The sequence below is a fragment of the Mytilus trossulus genome, chromosome 2, assembly GCF_036588685.1.
Source record: "Mytilus trossulus isolate FHL-02 chromosome 2, PNRI_Mtr1.1.1.hap1, whole genome shotgun sequence".
Classification (NCBI taxonomy): domain Eukaryota; kingdom Metazoa; phylum Mollusca; class Bivalvia; order Mytilida; family Mytilidae; genus Mytilus; species Mytilus trossulus.
In genome coordinates this window covers 99,535,954-99,558,385 of record NC_086374.1, presented here as the reverse complement: position 1 = coordinate 99,558,385, position 22,432 = coordinate 99,535,954, and the positions used below count along the sequence as shown (strand labels likewise).

The following is a 22,432-nucleotide window of genomic DNA, read 5'->3' as shown; positions in this document are numbered from 1 at the left end:
GGGGTTCGTGATGGCTTAGTCTTTAGTATTCTATTTTGTGTCTTGTATACTTTGTCTATTTTTTTTTATTTTTTAGTCATATATTAGTTTTTTTTTCCATCTTTGAGTTTAAATGTCACTATGGAATCTTTAGCCGCTCTTCTAGTATACATTTTGTTTAAAGGTCTGCATGAGCTCGGATTTGAGTGGGATTTTTTCCCCGCTGTTGATCTTAGGCTGTTTTCGCTCTTTGGGTTGGTTTTCTCTTTGACACATTCAACATTCCATTCTCTTTTCTATTACAGAAAATTTTAAGAACTAAACTGGTATCACAAATGACTTGAAAGGCATTGTTTTAGACAACCTGAACAAGTTAGAAAACTTTATTCAATTTAAGACATTAATTAAACGAAGTATAAAACATCACTAATATCGAGATATCTGTCAGCAACCTTATATGCTACTGTCTGTACATTCAGTACAAATTATGATATAGTTATATAACAAAGGTAGCAAAGGATGTGATAAATGAAACTTATTTAACCGCAGATCTTAACAATTGTATAAAACAATCATAGTGCTTGTAAGCACTGAATGGTAAATATTGTTTTAATTCATCAGTGGGGAGTAACATTACACGGGTTATGTTCTTCTCGTGTATGTAATGATGGTATGATACTAAACCCCTAACGGGAAGGATTGTGCCTGATGTTCATATGATGAAATCATAATCTTTAAGTCAGTTTAATTGAAGTTTGGAGCTGGCATGTCAGTTCACTGCTAGTATTCTGTTGTTATTTATGTATTATTGTCAATTTGTTTATTTTCTTTGGTTACATCTTGACATCAGATTCGGACTTCTCTTGAACTGCGTATTGTTATGCGTTTATTTTTCTACTTTGTCTAGAGGTATAGTGGGAGGGTTGAGATCTCACAAACATGTTTCACCCCGCCGCATTTTTGCGCCTGTCCCAAGTCAGGAGCCTCTGGCCTTTGTTAGTCTTGTATCATTTTAATTTTAGTTTCTTGTGTACAATTTGAAAATTAGTATGGCGTTCATTATCACTGAACTAGTATATATTTGTTTAGGGGCCAGCTGAAGAACGCCTCCGGTGCGGGAATTTCTCGCTACATTGAAGACCTGTTGGTGACCTTCTGCTGATGTTATTTCTATGGTCGGGTTGTCTCTTTGACACATTCCCCATTTTCCATTCTTAATCTTATGTACAGCTAACAATTCTTCCATACAACAAATATTGTTGACCTTTTGCTTGTAGTTTAAAAAAACCGAACAAAACACAAAAAGTTAACACTGAGCAATGAGCCGTGAAAAGGGGGTCAAGGTCAAATAACCTTCAGGAACATGTAGATCATAAAATATAAATCTAGTTAGTTGACCTATTGCATATAGTATTAGAAAAAAGACCAAAACTAAAAACTTAACTTTGACCACTGAACCATGAAAATGAGGTCAAGGCCAGATGACACCTGTCAGCTAATATAAGACATGTACACCTTACAATCATTCCATACATCAAACATAGTAGACCTATTGCATACAGTATGAGAAAAACAGACCAAAACACAAAAATGTATAGCTGACTATGCTTTGCTCATTGTTGAAGGTCGTACGGTGACCTATAGTTTTTAATGTCTGTGTCTGTGTCATTTTGGTCTTTTGTGAATAGTTGTTTCATTGGCAATCATACCACATCTTCTTTTTTATATATAACCACTGAACCATGAAAATGAGGTCAATGTCAGATGACACCTGCCTGATGGACATGTACACCTTACAGTCCTTCCATACACCGAATATACAAGACCTATTGCTTATAGTATCTGAGATATGGACTTGACCACCAAACCTTAACCTTTTTCACTGATTCATGAAATTAGGTCGAGGTCAAATGAAAACTGTCTGACGGACATGAGGACCTTGCAAGGTACGAACATACCAAATATAAGAGAGAATTCAACATTACAAAAAAATATTAACTTTTTTTTCAAGTAGTCACTGAACCATGAAAATGAGGTCAAGGACATTGGACATGTGAGTGACGAAAACTTCGTAACATGAGGCATCTATATACAAAGTATGAAGCATCCAGGTCTTCTACCTTCTTAAATTTTAAACTTTTTAGAAGTTAGCTAAATCCGTAGCCGACGGATCACTATACCTATGTCGAGTTTTCTGCAACAAAAGTTTCAGTCTCGACAAAAACCTAGTTTCCCCCCTTTTTTGCCCCTAATTCCAAAATATTTTGAGCCATATATTCCCCAAAGTTATTACTAACCACCCCTTCATGGTATGGAAACTTATGCTATAATTTCAGAGAGATTCATACACTTAAATACAAGTTATTGTTTAAAACTACAAAAATGCTTACTTAGTATTTGAATTGGGGCCTCCTTTTTGACCCCTAATTCCTAAACCATTAGGACCATAACCATCAAAATCAATCCCAACCTTCCTTAAGTGGTATTGATAAAAAAAATTTAAGACATGATAGAGATCAATTACTAAATCTAAAGTTATTGTCCGGAAACGAAATGTGTCTTGAAACAATGCAGACTATGACACGACAACATGATACCATTATATGACGCAAAAATTATTTTGCAGTTGTATTAAAATTACCTGTTATATTTTAATGAAACTCTCTTTAATAAAAACTTTTTTCAGACTTCTAAAAGACAAACTGATAGACACAAACTAGGTCTGATTACTCATAAATATACAACTGATTAGTAATATAATACTAATATTTGATAACATAACTATCTAGGTAGTAGGACAGTTTGGGGTAATAAAGTCATTTTTATAAAGTCAAGATGATATATTGTCTTAATATTTACTTGTAACATTGAAGTAAATTTGTCAAATTCTAATTTCATTTTTAAAGTATGAATAATCTCACTTAATACATTGTTCCTGTTTCTTTTTTTTGTAATTTGAATTCAATCTTTCAGCTCAAAAACTAAACAAAGAAATACATTTCATATAAGTTTTAAGTATCTGTAGAGAGTCTGTATAAAAAATGCATCCTGGAAGGTTGTAAATAGGTATTATTTGAACATAACAGACATGATGTCAATAAAATTAAACTTTTTTTTTAATGTGTTATATATAAGCAGTTAAAGCACATATAAACTATAGTTCATTCAACATAATATAAAATCATGGCTATGTAGGCTAAAATAATTACAAAAAAATGTTATTACTACATAAATCTAAATAGCTTAACATGCTAAAGGGTTTAACTCTGCCTCTAAAATGTGTCATGAGTTTCAGAAAACAACTGTTAGTCTGTTATACCTGACTATATTACAACATGGCTAACTATTTTTACCTTTATATCTGTTGGCTTAATGAAAATCTTTATTGAATGAATTGAAATACATTGTACTTGCTAGTTACATAATTAGACTGTCACAAGTTTTAGCTTTCAAATGGAGAAAATTGTATTTATGACTATAAAAACTAGAACTGATAGGCAAATAATTCAAATATTTAAAACATTATTAGTCTAGTTAGTCTTATTCTAAAGCAAATGATTAATTAATTCTGTTAAATTAATTCTCATATAAAATGAGCTTTAAAATAAAAAAGAAGATGTGGTATGAATGCCAATGAGACAACTATCCACAAAAGACCAAAATGACACAGACATTAAAATTAACAACTATAGGTCACTGTATGGCCTTCCACAATGAGCAAAGCCCATACCGCATAGTCAGCTATAAAAGGCCCAGATAAGACAATTTAAAACAATTCAAACGAGAAAAATAACAGCCTTATTTATGTAAAAAAATGAACAAAAACCAAATATGTAACTTATAAACAAACGACAACCACTGAATTTACAGGCTCCTGACTTGGGACAGGCACATACATAAATAATGTGGCGGAGTTTAAGCAGAGATTGTATAGAAATTGGCATACATACATTTGGTTCAAAGTAAATCCTTATTCAGACAAATTTCTTTAAACATGTAAAACTTTTATATGACTGAGACATAAATATTCAAATGTATAAGAAAATACAACATATACATAACAAGAATGTGTCCCCAGTATATGGATGCCTCACTCGCACTATCATTTTCTATGTTCAGTGGATCTTGAAATTGGGGTCAGAACTCTAATTTGGCATTAAAATTAGAAAGATCATATCATGGGGAACATGTATACTAAGTTTCAGTTTGATTGGACTTCAACTACATCAAAAACTACCTTGACCAAAAACTTTTACCTGAAGCGGAACAGACGAACGAACGAACAGAAGGACAGACGGACGAATGGACCTGCAGACCAGAAAACATAATGCCCCTCTACTATTGTAGGTGGGGCATAAAAATACAAATGTAAAAGAAAATATTACATAACAAACAAAATATATACATCTTCATCATCATTATCCATGTTAGCAACGGTCATATCCACTGATTTGATATTTTTTGGTAGGTAGACAACAGTATTGTGTACTTCCTCATCAGGTTTGGGTAAATTTATTTTTGCTTGATAAGGTGGAACAAGTTTTTTCGGAACATTAATAATCTGATGTACTTTTACTAATTTCTTCTCATCCTTATCTTGATCATCATTTTCATTGTCATTTAATGAGTCTCCTTCTTTAAAGGAAGTTAATTGTTTAAATGCCATCTCAACTTCATTTTGTGAAGCATTTTTAGGTTCTGAGGCTCCAGTTACTATTGATTTATTACCTTGGTCATCTGTTTTAACGGACAATGTACATTTTTTATCAGTCTGAATAACTACATGTTTATTCATAATCATCACACCTTTTGCAGGATTCACTTGTCCCGTCATTTTCCTAATATTACTTTCATCAAACCTTTGAAGAATATCTTCTTTTGTCATTTTCATTACTTTTGCATTGGTAGTACTGTCAACATTAATAACCACTTCTTTTGCTATTAAAGAGGTATTGATAGTGTCAATTAGTTTGGAGTCTTCTTCTGCCAACTCTTCTACCTGATATAAAAGGTCCTCCCCAGGTAAATGAACCTCCTTTAAACTTTCTGATGACACTTCTGACTCTTTCAAAGGGCTCTGGTCTGAATCTGTTTCAAAATTTCTATTTACACTTCCAAAATGATGGAGCAACAAAGCATCTTGTTCAGTAACCCCTGCACTATGCAATAATTCCTTTTTTCCTTTTTCTTCATTCTCCTTTATAAGAGCTTCCTTGTGAAGTAATGCATTTTCTTTTTTAATTTCTTCGTCGGTATTTTGCGGTAATTTTCCTTTACTTAATAAAGAAAATAGTTTAGAACGGCTGGGATTAATCTCCTTCTCATCTGATGGTTCTTTAGGTACAACTTTTTTCACTGGAGAAAGATATCTCCTTGCTATAAGTACTGTGTCTTCTTGCTTGTCACACTCCAAATATTTATCAAATTTATTATCTCCAAAATTATTAATTTTAAAATTGGTATTCTGATTTTTCAGTTCTTCAGGTGAACGAACTGCCACTGCAACAACTTTTGGAGGAGTAAATTCTCTAACATCAACTCCCAATGCTTCCAATGATTTACATTTATCCTGCTTTTCATTTATCTCTTCGTCATTATTGGCATTAGAACTTGTCATGCTAGGTTTAGTTACCTCTGTGAAACAAAATGAGTTCCTTCCCATGGTTGGGTGGAACTGCCTCCTATGTAAAATGGCTTTCTGTCTTGAATAGAAGAGAATACCACAGAAGTTGCAGTTTAAAGCTGAAGCCTGATGTGCAACATTGACATGTTTCGCTAACTGTTGTGCTGTGCATTTTGTGGCACCACAATGTTCACATATATACAATTTATCTGAAGTTCCTGCCCACCCATTACTGCTTTGTACTCTTTGACTTTTTCCAATTTGGCTACTAAATGGCTTCATTTCAGTTTCATTAGCACTTTGTTTTTGATGTCTTTTTCTACTTTTTGGGATACTAGATGGTTTCACTTCCATTTCATTATCGATTTGGCAACTCTCCATTTCATGAATGTTTTCCAAGGAAGTTCCCGAACTCTTCTTTATTGGAGATTTTCTCAAGTTCTCTTCAATAAAAAAAATAGCTTCTTCTGCCTTTATTTCTTGAGCTTTGAAATTCTTCTTTTCTTCCAGACACTTAATTTCAAATGAGATGAATTCATCGTCACGCATGTTTTTTTCAATTCCATGCATTCTTTCCATATGTTTTCTCAAGCCCCGTGAAGTTGCCAAATTTTCGCCACAAAAATAACAATCGTTTTTTGCAGTGTGGCACACATTAATGTGATCCTGAAGTTCCTTTGTATATCCAAATCTTTTTTCACATAAATAGCACTGGTATCGCATTGCAAAAATAGAATCATTCCTATGATATTTTTCCATGTGATTTCTTAAACCACGTTTTGATATAATTTTTTTGCAGCAAATGCTGCATTCTTGAGGATTTTGTGAATGGCAAATCTGAGTGTGATTTTTTAAGTCTCGTAATAATGTAAATCCTTTGTTACAGTGTTTACAAAAAAAATTCTTCGCATTTATATGTTTCCTGTAGGCATGGTAGTTTAAATTTAAAACAGATGAGAAAACCATACCACATTTTTTACAAATACACTTGTCTCCATTTTTGATAACATAGTCTGCCGGGATTAAGCTAAAAAATGAGTTTGAAACTGACTTATCTATTGCTAGATATTTCTTCTCTTGTGAATCTTTATCAGCATCCTCCATTATTATGTAGTCATGATCAGATGATTTCTTAAGTTCATCATTATTTTGATGTTTAGACACTTTGATTTTATGAACTCGTTCCATATGTCTTCTCAGATCACCCTCCAATCCAAACATGATGCCACAAGTTTTACATTTTATTGATTTTTCATAGTGAATGCGCTGAACATGACGTTTCAGAAGTGAAGAATTTCGAAAAATTCTTCCACATTCTTTACAAACAGATGCATGAGGATATATAAAAGATCGCCCATGTTCGCACATGTAGTTCCCAATCTGAAATGATTTCTTACAAACACAGCATTTTATTTCCTCAGCACCTTTTCCTTTGATGCTAGCTTTAAGGACGGTCTGTCTAGCTACTTTGAATTTACGCTGCAGAGCCTGGAATTTGTTTCTTTTTTCATTCATGATCATGTTAAGCTTTTCGAGGATTGTTTTCTTATTTTCAGCAACATCTTTTTCAAGTATGGTAAAAGATAATTTTTTACTAACACTTCCAGTGGTTAATTCATCATCATCCCCATCATTTTGCCCTGTATATTCGTTGTTTAATTTATCATCATCACTCTCATTTTGCCCTGTACATTCTTTGCTTATTTCATCATTAGCACTCTTATTGTTGAGTTTGTCTTGTATAAAAGTTTCAGCTAGACTGTCTTGTTCTTTTGGCTTAGAATCAACAGATTTGCATTCTTCATTTTTTAGACTTATATCACTGGATGTTATTTCCACAGGTTTTTGAGAAGTGTGGTCAGTGATAATTTCTTGGTGTTTGGATGTATCTTGATTTTTCTGCCTAGTTGAAAGACGTCTTTTATGTACAGCATATTCAGATGTATTTTCTATTTTTTTTGGCATGATGTGCACAGTTGCAGTTTCTTGTTGTTTCTGTTTTATAGTGTCATTTGTTGAACTTTCTGATTTTTCATTGCTTGTAGGTTCAGTTCTGTTTTCCTCTTGTTTTTGTCTAGCAGGGCGAGTTGGTCTATTATGTTCTTTCTTTTTAGAATTTTCTACCACTTCCATATCACAAGTTTTCTTGATTAAATTACAACTTTCTGACTCTGTATTACGTTTTTGAAGGAAACGTTTCATTTGCAAATCTGTTCCTTCAGAGCTTATTGCCATTTTCATTTTTGCTGAACAAACTTTCTTCCTGCCACTTGTACGTATAGGTGTTGTTTCATATTCTTTTGTTACCTCTGTTTTACTAACTTGTAGCTTAATTCTTTTAGCAGGAGACCCTGAATTTTCCTCTTTTTCAACATTTTTAGTTTTGCAGGTCAAAATCATCGTCTCTTTTTCATCAGTATGTGATGGTGTTGTTACCTTTTTCTGTTTTTCTTTTCCTTTGCCATCATTTATAGGACTTGAGTGCTTTTTATCCATATTACTAATTTTTTTTGTTGTAGTTATTTTTTCTTGAGGAACAAGATCATGTGTCAAATTATCAGTACAGATCTGTTTCTGTCCTTTCTGTGTAACCATCTTACTTGATTCTTTTTCACTGCTTCCATTCTTATCTAGAAATTTTGCCTTTTTTCCAGACTGACTGTATGCCTCTAAAACTTTTGCAGAAGGAACTATTTTTCTTCCACTTCTCCTTGTTTGACACAATTCTGATGGAATTTTGCATTCTGCTTGTGTTCTCACTGTATTGTGTTTTGGTGTAATATCTTGCATGTTTTCATCAGATTCCGACTTTTTTCTGTCGGGTAACAGATCAAGTTTTTCAGTCTGATTTTGCATTTCAATTTTATTCTTGTGTCCATCTACAGTTTCTCCATCAGTATAGTGTTTCCCTTGGGTATGCTTTATAATTTCATTTGAAGTTAATTTTCGAACCTGAATTTTAGCGTCTAAAAAATCCTTATAGACATCATGGAATTCTTTCTTTTGACCTATTGACTTCTGCTGGTTTTCCTCCATAAATATTTCTTATTCTGAAAAAAAACCACAACCTTAGATTAGTTGTTAGTTTATTTCTATTGACATGATTGATTACAATATCCCAGGCTTAAAAAAATGAAATGCAGAAATCCTGGGCTTAAAAATACGAAATCCTGAGGTCCCGAAATTCAAAATAAAGAATTCGACGTTTCAGAATCTAATGCATTCTGGGTAATATTTTCAAAAATATACACCGAAACGTCGTGATTGGATGAAAACATCCAAAACAATGTAAATTCGACTAATGTAGTGACATTATTTTAGTTTTTGGGGTACGAACAATGAAATTACCCATAGTCCTTTAGATTCTGAAACGGCCAATTCCCAGATCCCGAAAGGACCAATCCCAAATCCTAAGCTTAAAAACACCCAATCCCGGACTCCCGATAAAGTTCCTGTCCCCCCCTAATTGTTAAATTCTACTAATTCAATCCACATATATTGTTTTATGAATAAACATATACAATATAGACAAAAATCTGTGGCAACTACATTAGACATACTTAAATCTTATCATCATTATATCAACAGACAGTCAAATAGCCTGGTTGCAATAGTTATACAAGGAGCTGTCAGAGCGACAAAAAATCTGATTTTATTGACATTCATTTATTTTCAGGCATTTTTAATATCACAAGGACCATAACTCCTGAAAGGTAAAATTAGAATGGTAGAATCATCAATATTGACCTAGACCTCCATTTTGTCATCAGCAACAACATATTACAATTTGAAAAGCTTTGGTCGAATAGTCAATAAGCCAAGTATGAATACAATAGGAAATAGATATAGGAAGATGTGGTGTGAGTGCCAATGAGACAACTCTCCATCCAAATAACAATTTAAAAATTAAACCATTATAGGTTAAAGTACGGCCTTCAACACGGAGCCTTGGCTCACACCGAACAACAAGCTATAAAGGGCCCCAAAATTACTAGTGTAAAACCATTCAAACTGGAAAACCAACGGTCTAATCTATATAAACAAAACGAGAAACGAGAAACACGTATATATTACATAAACAAACGACAACTACTGTACATCAGATTCCTGACTTAGACCATTTTCAATCTTTCAAGAACCATAACTCCTGAATGGTGAAAGTGAAAATTGTCTATATTAATCTTGAACTCTACATGTATGTTGTCATCGGTAACAAATGATAACATTTATTTGAAAAAGTCAGTGAAAACAGATAAAGCCTTCGGCTTTTTTATGCTCTTTGATTGGGTTGTTGTCTCTTTGGCACATTCCCCATTTCCATTCTCAATTTTTTTTTTATGATGGCATCTGCTTCTTAACCTTCAATCAAATTTTACCCTAAAAAATATGTTGTCCACTCATGTACACAAATATGTTTGTGGGTTTGGTAATATTTACTGTGTATTTTGTTTTGTCTTTTTTTTAATTTGTTATTGCTTACCTTTATATTCCGTTCTGTGTAATTATCTTTTGTCTTTCAACTTTTAGATTTTTTCCAAATGGATAATTCTGTAAAAAAAATTATATATCAAATGTAGAACCAGATGCTCCGCAGGGCGTAGCTTTATACGACCGCAGAGGTTGAACCCTGAACGGTTGGGGCAAGTATGGACACAACATTCAAGCTGGATTCAGCTCTAAATTTGGATTGTGATTAAATAGTTGACACAGCATAGGTTTCTGACACAGAATGAATGTGTTCTAATGAACTTAAAATTTGTTTGTATTTTCTCTTAGAGCAATTCACTATGCTGTTGAATATTAATCCTCTCAAAAAAATGTTTGAAGAAATTTTCATTTTATTTATGAAATTTCATTTCAAATGAGAAAATTGAACCCAATTTTTTTAATCACATCCCCCTTTCCCTAATTCCAAATTAATCTCAATTAAATTTCAAATGGAGTTTGCAACAATAACTACTCATTTAAATACATCATAAAATATTAAGATGTAAAAAAAACTGCTTGTTATCACTGAATGTTAAAGATTATTTTAATTTATCAGTTGGTAGTAAAAAGTGAATAAACATTGTATATAACAAAGATTTGAGTTGATTCTGGACAAAGAAAGATAACTCCAATTAAAAACAAATATTGCTATTTCACAATATTTTGCAATTAGATATTTCTTGCTTACTATTCTGGACAAAGAAAGATAACTCTATTTAAAAAAAAATATTGCTATTTCACAATACTGTGCAATTAGATATTTCTTGCCATTGTGCAATACTGTGCAATTGAAAAGACTTGCTATTGCACAATACTTAATATAATATTTTAGATCCTGATTTGGACCAACTTGAAAACTGGGCCCATAATCAAAAATCTAAGTACATGTTTAGATTCAGCATATCAAAGAACCCCAAGATTTCAATTTTTGTTAAAATCAAACTAAGTTTAATTTTGGACCCTTTGGACTTTAATGTAGACCAATTTGAAAACAGGACCAACAATGAAGAATCTACATACACAGTTAGATTTGGCATATCAAAGAACCCCATTTATTCAATTTTTAATGAAATCAAACAAAGTTTAATTTTGGACCCCGATTTGGACCAACTTGAAAACTGGGCCAATAATCAAGAATCTAAATACATTTATAGATTCAGCATATCAAAGAACCCAACTGATTAATTTTTTGTCAAAATCAAACTAAGTTTAATTTTGGACCCTTTGGACCTTAATGTAGACCAATTTGAAAATGGGACCAAAAATTAAGAATCTACATACACAGTTATATTCCGCATATCAAAGAACCCCAATTATTCAATTCTTGATGAAATCAAACAAAGTTTAATTTTGGACCCTTTGGGCCCCTTTTTCCTAAACTGTTAGGACCAAAACTCCCAAAATCAATACCAACCTTCCTTTTATGGTCATAAACCTTGTGTTTAAATTTCATAGATTTCTATTTACTTATACTAAAGTTATGGTGCAAAAACCAAGAAAAATGCTTATTTGGGTCCCTTTTTGGCCCCTAATTCCTAAACTGTTGGGACCTAAACTCTCAAAATCAATACCAACCTTCCTTTTGTGGTCATAAACATTGTGTTTAAATTTCATTGATTTCTATTAACTTAAACTAAAGTTATTGTGCGAAAACCAAGAATAATGCTTATTTGGGCCCTTTTTTGGCCCCTAATTCCTAAACTGTTGAAACCAAAACTCCCAAAATCAATCCCAACCTTTCTTTTGTGGTCATAAACCTTGTGTCAAAATTTCATAGATTTCTATTAACTTAAACTAAAGTTATAGCGCGAATACCAAGAAAATGCTTATTTGGGCCCTTTTTGGCCCCTAATTCCTAAAATGTTGGGACCAAAACTCCCAAAATCAATACCAACCTTCCTTTTGTGGTCATAAACCTTGTGTTAAAATTTCATAGATTTCTATTCACTTTTACTAAAGTTAGAGTGCGAAAACTAAAAGTATTCAGACGACGACGACGACGACGACGACGACGCCAACGTGATAGCAATATACGACGAAAATGTTTTCAAAATTTGCGGTCGTATAAAAATTTCATGCATTACAAAAAATCCAAACTTTCACTTGTTAAGTGTGATCTGGGAACAGTATATCTATATATATATATGTTCCTGGTGTGAAATGTTATACTTTTACCTTTCATACTTGTGTGATACTGTCACATCTGTGTAAAATTACTTTTATACTTGTGTGATACTGTCACATCTGTGTAAAATTACTTTTATACTTGTGTGATACTGTCACATCTGTGTAAAATTACTTTTATACTTGTGTGATACTGTCACATCTGTGTAAAATTACTTTTATACTTGTGTGATACTGTCACATCTGTGCACATTTACTTTTCATAATTGTGTAACACTGTCATGTCAAGTCTGTGAACATTAACTTTTCATACTTGTGTAACACTGTCATGTCCAGTCTGTGTGCATTAACTTTTCATACTTGTGTAACACTGTCATGTCAAGTCTGTGTGCATTAACTTTTCATACTTGTGTAACACTGTCATGTCAAGTCGGTCCATTAACTTTTCATACTTGTGTAACATTGTCATGACAAGTCTGTGTGCATTAACTTTTCATACTTGTGTAACACTTTCATGTCAAGTCTATATACTTTTAGCATGTTTAGTGTTCATAATTGTAGGATACTGTCAAGTCTGCACTTTTACTTTTTAGACAAGTTTGTGAGATACTGTCAAGTCTGCACTTTTACTTTTTAGACAAGTTTGTGAGATACTGTCAAGTCTGCACTTTCACTTTTTAGACAAGTTTGTGAGATACTGTCAAGTCTGCACTTTTACTTTTTAGACAAGTTTGTGAGATACTGTCAAGTCTGCACTTTTACTTTTTAGACAAGTTTGTGAGACACTGTCAAGTCTGCACTTTCACTTTTTAGACAAGTTTGTGAGATACTGTCAAGTCTGCACTTTTACTTTTTAGACAAGTTTGTGAGATACTGTCAAGTCTGCACTTTTACTTTTTAGACAAGTTTGTGAGATACTGTCAAGTCTGCACTTTTACTTTTTAGACAAGTTTGTGAGATACTGTCAAGTCTGCACTTTTACTTTTTAGACAAGTTTGTGAGATACTGTCAAGTCTGCATTTTTACTTTTTAGACAAGTTTGTGAGATACTGTCAAGTCTGCACTTTTACTTTTTAGACAAGTTTGTGAGATACTGTCAAGTCTGCACTTTTACTTTTTAGACAAGTTTGTGAGATACTGTCAAGTCTGCACCCTTACTTTTTAGACAAGTTTGTGAGATACTGTCAAGTCTGCACTTTTACTTTTTAGACAAGTTTGTGAGATACTATCAAGTCTGCACTTTCACTTTTTAGACAATTTTGTGAGATACTGTCAAGTCTGCACCCTCACGTTTTAGACAAGTTTGTGAGATACTGTCAAGTCTGCACTTTTACCTTTTAGACAAGTCTGTGAGATACTGTCAAGTCTGCACTTTTACTTTTTAGACAAGTTTGTGAGATACTGTCAAGTCTGTGCACTTTTACTTTTTAGACAAGTTTGTGAGATACTGTCAAGTTTGTGCACTTTTACTTTGTAGACAAGTTTGTGAGATACTGTCAAGTCTTCATCTACTTTTAAAACTTGTGGCTGAAGATTGCTGTACCTGTTTTACATGTTCATACATGTACATCGTCTCTGTTTAAAAAATGACAAATAATGCCTATCATGTCTATCTTACTTTAAAACATTTGAAAAAAAAGCAAACATTCTGTGAGTATTGCATGGCAGTACAGTCCCCTACTGAATGAAAAATCATTGTATTAGAACAAAATTCTAACTTTATCTATATTAAACTTGCTGTGGTCAGTAAGGTGTACTACTTGTACAAGTTATCTTTATTTCCACGAAGAAGTAAATTATAAATATACCTTAATACATGATAAGAAAATGGTATTTTGTTTCTAATGTTTGAATAATCTCCCCTTAGTTTTCTTAAAATTTACTTGTATAAGTAAAAAAAAATTACGATTCCCAAACTCCCATGTTTTGAGATGAAAAATCATGCCTTTAGCAATTTTCCCAAGGATAGCTCATAATTTTTTTATTTCAGTTCAATGTTTCATCTCATCAATTCAACAGAGGAACTAACTGTGCAATTTCTTCTTGTAAATGAGCAGTGTTCTGAAAATAACAGACAAATCAGATTTTCATTGTCCATGAAATTATACTTTTGAAATAATTAGTTATAAGGACATCTGCAAAGGACAGACAATTAAACATTCTCTTAGGAGCAAATAAGACCTCATAAACGCAAGAAAAAAAAGTAAGTATTATATGTTAAAAAAAATAGTCTAAGGGATATACATGTACCTAAGCCAATAAAATAATGTACCTATAGAAGTAAATAAAATTATACACCATGTAGAATGATAAAAGTTAGTTGCCATCAAGTTCAAATTGATGTGTTTTGTGGTAATTACCCGTAATAAGCAATTGTGTGCAAGTTTCATAACATTTGGTAGAAGCAAATGTAAGTTAGAGACAGAAAATAAAAATTCAGTATTTTTTATTTCTTTGTAAAGAGGCATAACTCTAGAAGGGTAAAAGTGGCATCACCAAAATTAAAACTTGATCTGTGTTTTGGGGCTTGCGGCATAGGTTTGGTAAATTCGTTCAAAGTTAAGTGTTAATTTATTCCAACTGATTTCTATTATTTTGTTCACTTATACTTGGACAAAACCATGTGCTACTGTTTCATTTAATATAAATGATATACATGTATGTAGTTCTCCCTATACATGTACTGTAAATTCAGAAATTATTGCGAGGTTTTTATTATTGCGAATAATGCGACTGAGTTGTAAACGCAATAATTAAAACTCGCATTTTGTTATATTTTAACGGAATTAAGCATGACTTTAATCAAAATCGTAAAAATTAAAATCGCATTCAAGTGTAAAATGACAAAATCGCAATAATAAATGCACGCAATAATTTCTAAATTTACAGTATTATGGTATATATAGATCAGTGTCCAGTGCAAAAGTTATTTTCACTTAAAATGTTTTTTGCAGACCAGTATTATTTCATCAAAAACTAGGAACCTTGTTAATTAGAGCTGCATTTTTTTAATCTCTCATCATGCTCATGAAATATCTTTTTAGATAAACATGATAAATACAATGTAGTATACTCACTCATAATATACCATAGAAATTATAAATTTTAAATACATATTCATATTGAATACATTTTATAAATCATGTTTACATTATATATATTGTAGCACTAAAATAAATATAAACAGGTAATTTAAATAGTTCAACATGTTCTTATAAAAGTTACAAATGTAGCCAATTATATTGGCATTGAGTTATAGTTGGAATGAATCATCCCGATACAGTGATCAGATACCATTATCCAGGGGCAGAATAAGAGGGTTTTTCAGGAGACCCTTGCCCTGCATTTTTAGGAAGTCGGTAGGCTCCATTGTGAAAATTTCTGTAGCTGCCACTGATTCAACCTGTAGATCATGAAGTTTATTATCAAGTTCAAATTGAAGCAAGACAACTTGGCCCACTGGAAAATTGCCAAATACTAGTTTACCAACTCCACCCCCTCCCCCCACACTTAAAATGAAAAAAAACTAAACTTGTGATACTAATTTCTAATAGAAATCAAGAAAAAAACACCATAAACAGTTGTACCATAGAGCCTATAATATCGGCTTCAAAGAAATGCTGATACTTTCTTCTTTCTGCTTCATTTAAAATATAAGAAAAGAATTTAAAAAAAAAAAAAGATAGTACATATATCTCTGAGGTTTTACAAAAGTTTTCATCTGCAATGTACCTCATAAGTAGAGCGAGTTGGTAGGCCTTAATTCAGCACATTTCAATTATTTTTGTGTATAAGTGGGGCAAGTTTGAAGACCTATATTAAATTGGATTGACTCATGTTTCATAAGTCATGTAAGCATGGTAAGTAGGCCTATAAGTAAGCATGGTAAGTAGGCCTATAAGTAAGCATGAAAAATGTCACTGTCATAATTTCTCTCTTTTTCATAAATTGGGTGAGTTGGCAGACCTATAATATTTGCAGATTTTAATCCTTTTTCTAATTGGGGCGACCTGTCAGACCTATACTTAACAGGATTTAACCCTTTTCATAAATGGAGAGAGCTGGAAATGGTTAACAAGAGTGGGGATTTTTTAAAAGAAAAAGTGGGGTGATTAGGTGTGGTGCAATTTGTCAGTGGGGCAAGCTGTCCTGGATTCATTCAAACCATACATGGATTATTATACCATATTTATTTATCATTCTGTTTTCACTTCATACATGATCATGATGATATGACATAATAATGTACGGATACATGTCAACTCGTACTTTCGGCAACTCGTACTCAGCCAACTCGTACTTTCGGCAACTCGTACTTCTACCAACTCGTACTTCTACTAAGTCGTACCCAACATTTTTTAAGCCATGCTTTTTCTTTTCGGTAAGGATGGTGATTGTTTAAGTATAACTCAACGGTCTTTGATGTTCATAGTGCCGCACTTATACCGATTTTTTGTTTTCATTTACTTCTCTCTGTTTATAATTTATTTATTTATTTATTTATTATTAATGAAATGCACATTTATACCCCTGGAAAATGAAAAATGAAAAATTAACATATTAAACATCATATATAAAGTGGTAAACAGTAATATTTATGCTGGCGTTGTGTCCACTCCCCTCAGTGCAAATGACTTTTTAATGAACGGAACAGTAAGCTGTATAATATCAAATGAAGATAGAATTAATTGTAATCTATCTGTTTCAGACAAATTTAAGTATTCTGGACATATATTATTTATATCTTTTTCAAGCTGATTACGGAAAGATTTATTAATTTTACATTTTAAGAAAAAGTGGGTTAAAATAACCCATTAACAAAAAATTTCCTTTGCTAGAAAGGAAACTTATTTCTGATTCCAAACCTTCATATTCATTATTGTAATGCGGGGAATTCTTTGGTGGAATATATATGCCACATATATACAAATCATCTTGAAGTCCAAAAAATGACTTATCAAGTTTCATCCACAATCTATTCTGAGATTTGGTACTTTTAACAAATCCATTTTATTTTTGTAGATATGTTATCCAGTATAAATGACCACTGAATCAGTCGGAAAGCTGACCCCGGTTTGACCCCATTTCTTAAAGCAACAATGGACGTCATGTGATTACCATATATGGGCATTTTTTTACCAAAAAAAGTGAAGCCCGTTTTTTTGAATTTGTAGCTGTTACAATGAATTAAAACTAATTTGCTTTTAAGTGAACATTCTTGAGTATAAAAGGAATATTTTCATCAACTCAATTATGGATTTAACTCATTTTTTTCTTTCAAAATATGTCTTCAAAGTGTAGGTGTTGACCAAAAAATGTGGTCAAAACAAATTTAAATCGAAATTTTCTTTCTTAACTTCTCGGGAAGCTATGCTGAATTTAAATTATGTTATGTAACATAACTTTGACTATGATATGTCAAATTTGTGCCAGTTGATATGCACAGATACGCAAATGTGCCAGTTAGATGTGTCGATATTTCTTACGAAGCGGGGCCGACGGTAATTCACGAGTTACGTCCCTTTGTTTGACACTATCATGAACCAACTTTTGTTATATCAAACACCATATGCTGTTATTTACAAGTGGATATTATTAAAAATAATCTCTTAAATACATTTTGATACTGTAAACATGTGCCAAAAAATAGAAAAACACATTTTATCACTTTTCAAAACTCAGTCCCAGTGAAATAGGCCCTAGTTGTGTCCCTATGTGCCATAATAGGGTTAATAATTCAATATTAATTTAAAATTCCAAGAGTTAATTAAATATTCATGTTTTGGTAGGTATTTTTACTGCTGCAACCAAATTATTTTAACACAGAAATAAATGTCAACTCAATTTATACAAGGGGTAGTCTAAATATTCATGAGTAATGGATCAAGACAGTATCAAACTATGATGATAAAAAAAACAGGAGTTCCTTTTCATTACTGACACTTGCAAGTAGGTCCTACCTTTTTCATTTATACTTAAAAGAGATCATAATGTAAGCATTCTGAATGTAAAATTTTCATGGTTTTAAATAAAAGGAAAATTAGTTTGCAATCCTTGTATGAACAAACTAAATATAACAATAAATGTTGTCTCATTGATTTCATGCAAGTTATAGTACTAATGAATGGACTCAAATTATAAAAATAACACACTAAACCAATAAATAAATGGTGCTAATCATGAACTTGAAAATAAATAAGATTAAAATAGACTCAGTAATATTTTTTTCTTTTTCTATTTGAAAAAAATAATAAAAACATTAAAAAAACTATGCATTTTTATATTTATATGAAAGTATTTCAGAGCAGTTTCTGGGGGCTAAGTCAACATTTCTTTTTTAGATCACTAGTCAAAATTAAGTCACACTTCATGTCAGTATGATAATGCTTTGAATAAGATTGATTAAAATGATACTCTGAAGGAGATTGTTTGGGCAGCAACCATTTGTTTTCAGGGAGGGAGGAACTATGGATTTTTTCCCTAACAAGTTGAAAACAATTCTTCTCTTTTCAATTTTAGCATTTCATTAAATGGCAGCTGAGGGTAAAACAAACATTTTTTTTTCACAGGGTCAAAAACAAATTATTTTTTTATCCAAAAATTGGTAACAAACTTTTTTTCTTCAAAACAATCAATACTCAATAGCCACCACCCCCTACCCCCACCAGAAAATGAAATGGTTGTTGGCTGCCTAAGTTCAAATTTAGGACAATACTTTTTCATTTTCTTTTGCAGGATTCCTTAATATCACAAAATGAGTTTGATGTCGGTCATCTAAAGCAGTTACTGAGTTAGTGTTGTGCAAAGACAGTATAAGATTTCCTTACCTTGTTTTAGTAAAGTCATACATTTCACTGACTTAAATAGAATAAATAATCCAGTCAAATATTCACAGCTGATCTCGCCATTACTTTTTCAAACAAACCTACTAAATACTTGTACATTAACTGTGTTTAGATGCAAGGTGACATCAATGTGTAAGACCGAAAAAATACAATGTCAAAAAATGTCTTTATTTTGGAATTTAGTTCAAACGGGGTTTCCCAAGGGGTGATAGAACGTTATACTTGATGTTTTTTTTTAAATACGTATTATTAATTGTTTATATAGTACATAAAGTCTTTGTTATAAAATATATGGAAAAAAAAGAAGAAAATAATTTTAAACGTCGATCAACGGCATTACGGGATCGTTAAAAGACGGCCAATTTGACATGTTTGAGAATTTTTTTCCCTTTTGATAATAAAATCCATGCTTAACAAATCGAAAAAAATCTATTTCAGACCCTAATGGCAAGTAGGGAACTGAAAAAACGATAAACTTCCAAATTGGCGCCAAAAAAAAATCCGCGAAATTAACGCAATTTCAGAATGGCGGGTTTTAATATCAGTTCCATTGTTGTCTTAAGAAAGTAGCAACAACGGTCGTTTCTAAGGGCTTGCTTTCCGACTGTGAATAGCATATTGTGTACTCATAATTATTTTAATTTGCATATCAAATAAATTGCCGTCCAAACAATTTCAAACAATCAATTCTAAGTAATACTAATGATTATAACGATTAGCATTTTATAAGCTTATTTAAAACAATTATGATTGTTAAATAATCAAATAAAACAATAAATAATATGAAATAAAACATGGTTACGAGTTGGTAAAAATAGGGTACGAGTTGGTTGAGTACGACTTGCCGAAAGTACGAGTTGTCGTGTACCCTAATGTACAAGTATATATATGTTATCCTAAAATAACCTTTCTTTTTTACATTGGCTAGAGGTATAGGGATCCCGGAGAGGGTTGAGATTTTATAAATATGTTTAATGTTGCAATTTTGTGCCTGTCCAAAGTCAGGAGCCTCTTGCCTTTGTTAGTCTTTAATTCATTTTAATATCTTGTGTATAATTAGGAGTTTAGTTTGACATGTAATGCATGTATGATGTCCATTATCACTGAACTAGTATGTATACATATCTTTTAAGGGGCCAGCTGAAGGACAACTCCTGGTGCGGGAGTTTATCACTACATTGAAGACCCATTGGTGGTCTTTGTCTGCTCTATCTGTCTATGGTCAGGTTGCTGTCGCTTTGACACATTCCCCATTTCCTTTCTCAATTTTATTTCACCCATAAATGTTTCACCGTTTCAGAAAACTAGAAACCAATGATAAGACTAAAATATAATATAATTGTTAACTTCATGTGTATTTCTATCTTTCTGGTGTAATTATTACTCGTGTGTCAATGAAAATATGTGCCCTACTTTCCTGTCGTTACCCTCCCTGCGATAAATTGCTCTGTTGAGTTTCGATATTGTTTTGTGGACACATGGTCTTACCAGTGATTATTTGTTTAATTTGTATTAAACATGGTATTTTTAAAACACCAAAGCATGGTTATGACTTCAAATGTTCACAAATTAAGGCAGATTGAGCAATTTTAATGCCCTTTCCCCGCTTGCAAATGGCTGTAAAACCGTTTCCACCTTATTTCCGGTATGCGGATATCACCAAATACCAACACGAATTAGAATATTATGGTACAACCATTTGATATTCTTGGGTGGGGAGAGGGGCAGGACACTATGTATGGGATTTATTTCTGTGGACTAAAAGAACACATTATCTATTTATTGAACTGTTGAAGCTTGATTTTTTCATTTTCATTAAAACAAGATATTTGACCATTGTCAGTCTAAACTGGTCCGCCGTTCTATCTTAAGCTTCGCACCGAACCCCTGTTGTGGTCACTTATCGCTACACTGACAACCACAGGCGCTTGGGTATATCAGTGTATATAAAGTGCGAATCCAGCTAGTTCATTTTTACTGTTATATGCGGGTATCTCTATTGTAGAATAAAGGATCATGGGAAAACTGTATTTGTTTACGTTTTGAAAATATCAAGTTAAAGGATTTTAAGTTTAGTTTTAACATATTTTCATTGTGATATGTCTTTATAATATACAAACATAGCATTACAGTTCAAATAAGTGTTATAAAAGCATCATAATATAGCATATCGATTATTGAAAGCGATCCATTTTAACTATAGATGCGATGAATGATCACTGTAGTGTTGGTGCAGTCATTATTAATGTAGAATTTTCAAAGATGCGAGGAATTTTTATTGTAGAATTATGTGATAAATGCACTTGCAACAAATGAAAAAAAAACTTAGTTGTTGACTTTAGGATTTATGATACATGTATTTTCAAATTGAAATACAAACTCCTCATTCATTCTTCATCAAATATATAGCTTTTCAAACCGTGTAACAAAAGCGATTCTCAAAATGTCATATTGTATTCTTCAGATTACGTTTCTCCTTGATTTTAACTTTTATAGGGAATCACTGGAGCGTGACAGCAGCGGCCCCTCTAAGGCAGTCAGTGGGCCCCTATTTATGAAAAATTCTAGATCCGCGAATGGATACTACTGCAGAGGTAAAACCATGCACATTTGGGTAATTGTACACGAAATGCATGCTACAATTCATTTTTGTTGATTTTAGACCCTTTGGAACTCTATGTGGGCTTATATTTTAATAATTTCAGCAACTAATCAAAAAATCACTAAACTAGATACACGGTTAGATTCAGCATGTCAACGAATTCCAAATATCTATATTAAAGGACTTTTGTCTATAAATTTGGACCCAACAAAATTGAAAAAGGGACCAAAAATATAAAAAAAAAATGCATGCATCGGATACATTTGTTATTGAAGGTATGACTGTAACAATAGGATGAATATGTACCGATTATCAGGTTATCTGTATGTTGATATCGTCAAATATCATCTGCGAGACATAATATGAAGCTTTTTGTCGAGTGAGCGTAGCGAACGAGATCAAAAAGCCTTCATATAATGTCAAGCAGCTGATAGTTTACAATATCAATATGCAGATAATCTGATAATCGATTTATCGGGCTATTTTTGCGTGTTTCAGAAGTGTTTTCTTTGTTTCACCAGCACACAAAAGATGACTTGATAAGTTCGTGTCAAAGTTATTAACGTCGGTTCAAACATTATGACGTCGCTGATATGTCCGGGTCAAAGTTATTAAGGCCGGGTCAACGTATTTGACGTCACAAAGACATGTTACGGAATAATATTAAGAGCTGAACAGAGTGATATAGACAGTGGGACGACCGATAAATAAAAATATCTTATTCTGGGGTCTCATTGGGGGGTTCTGATCCCGGATCCCGCTGAATGTTTT

General features: G+C 32.4%; 1 protein-coding gene across 1 annotated transcript; it reads right to left on the bottom strand.

Annotated features, from left to right (window-relative positions):
- Window positions 1–2,727: 2,727 nt before the first annotated feature.
- On the bottom strand, window positions 2,728–20,698 carry LOC134708525 (uncharacterized). Its single transcript, XM_063569143.1, has 3 exons — window positions 20,548–20,698; window positions 10,083–10,150; window positions 2,728–8,652 (listed from the first exon to the last, which is right to left on the bottom strand). The coding sequence occupies exon 3, from the start codon at window positions 8,636–8,638 to the stop codon at window positions 4,361–4,363; it is 4,278 nt and encodes a 1,425-aa protein (XP_063425213.1). The 5' UTR covers window positions 8,639–8,652; window positions 10,083–10,150; window positions 20,548–20,698; the 3' UTR covers window positions 2,728–4,360.
- Window positions 20,699–22,432: the final 1,734 nt, after the last annotated feature.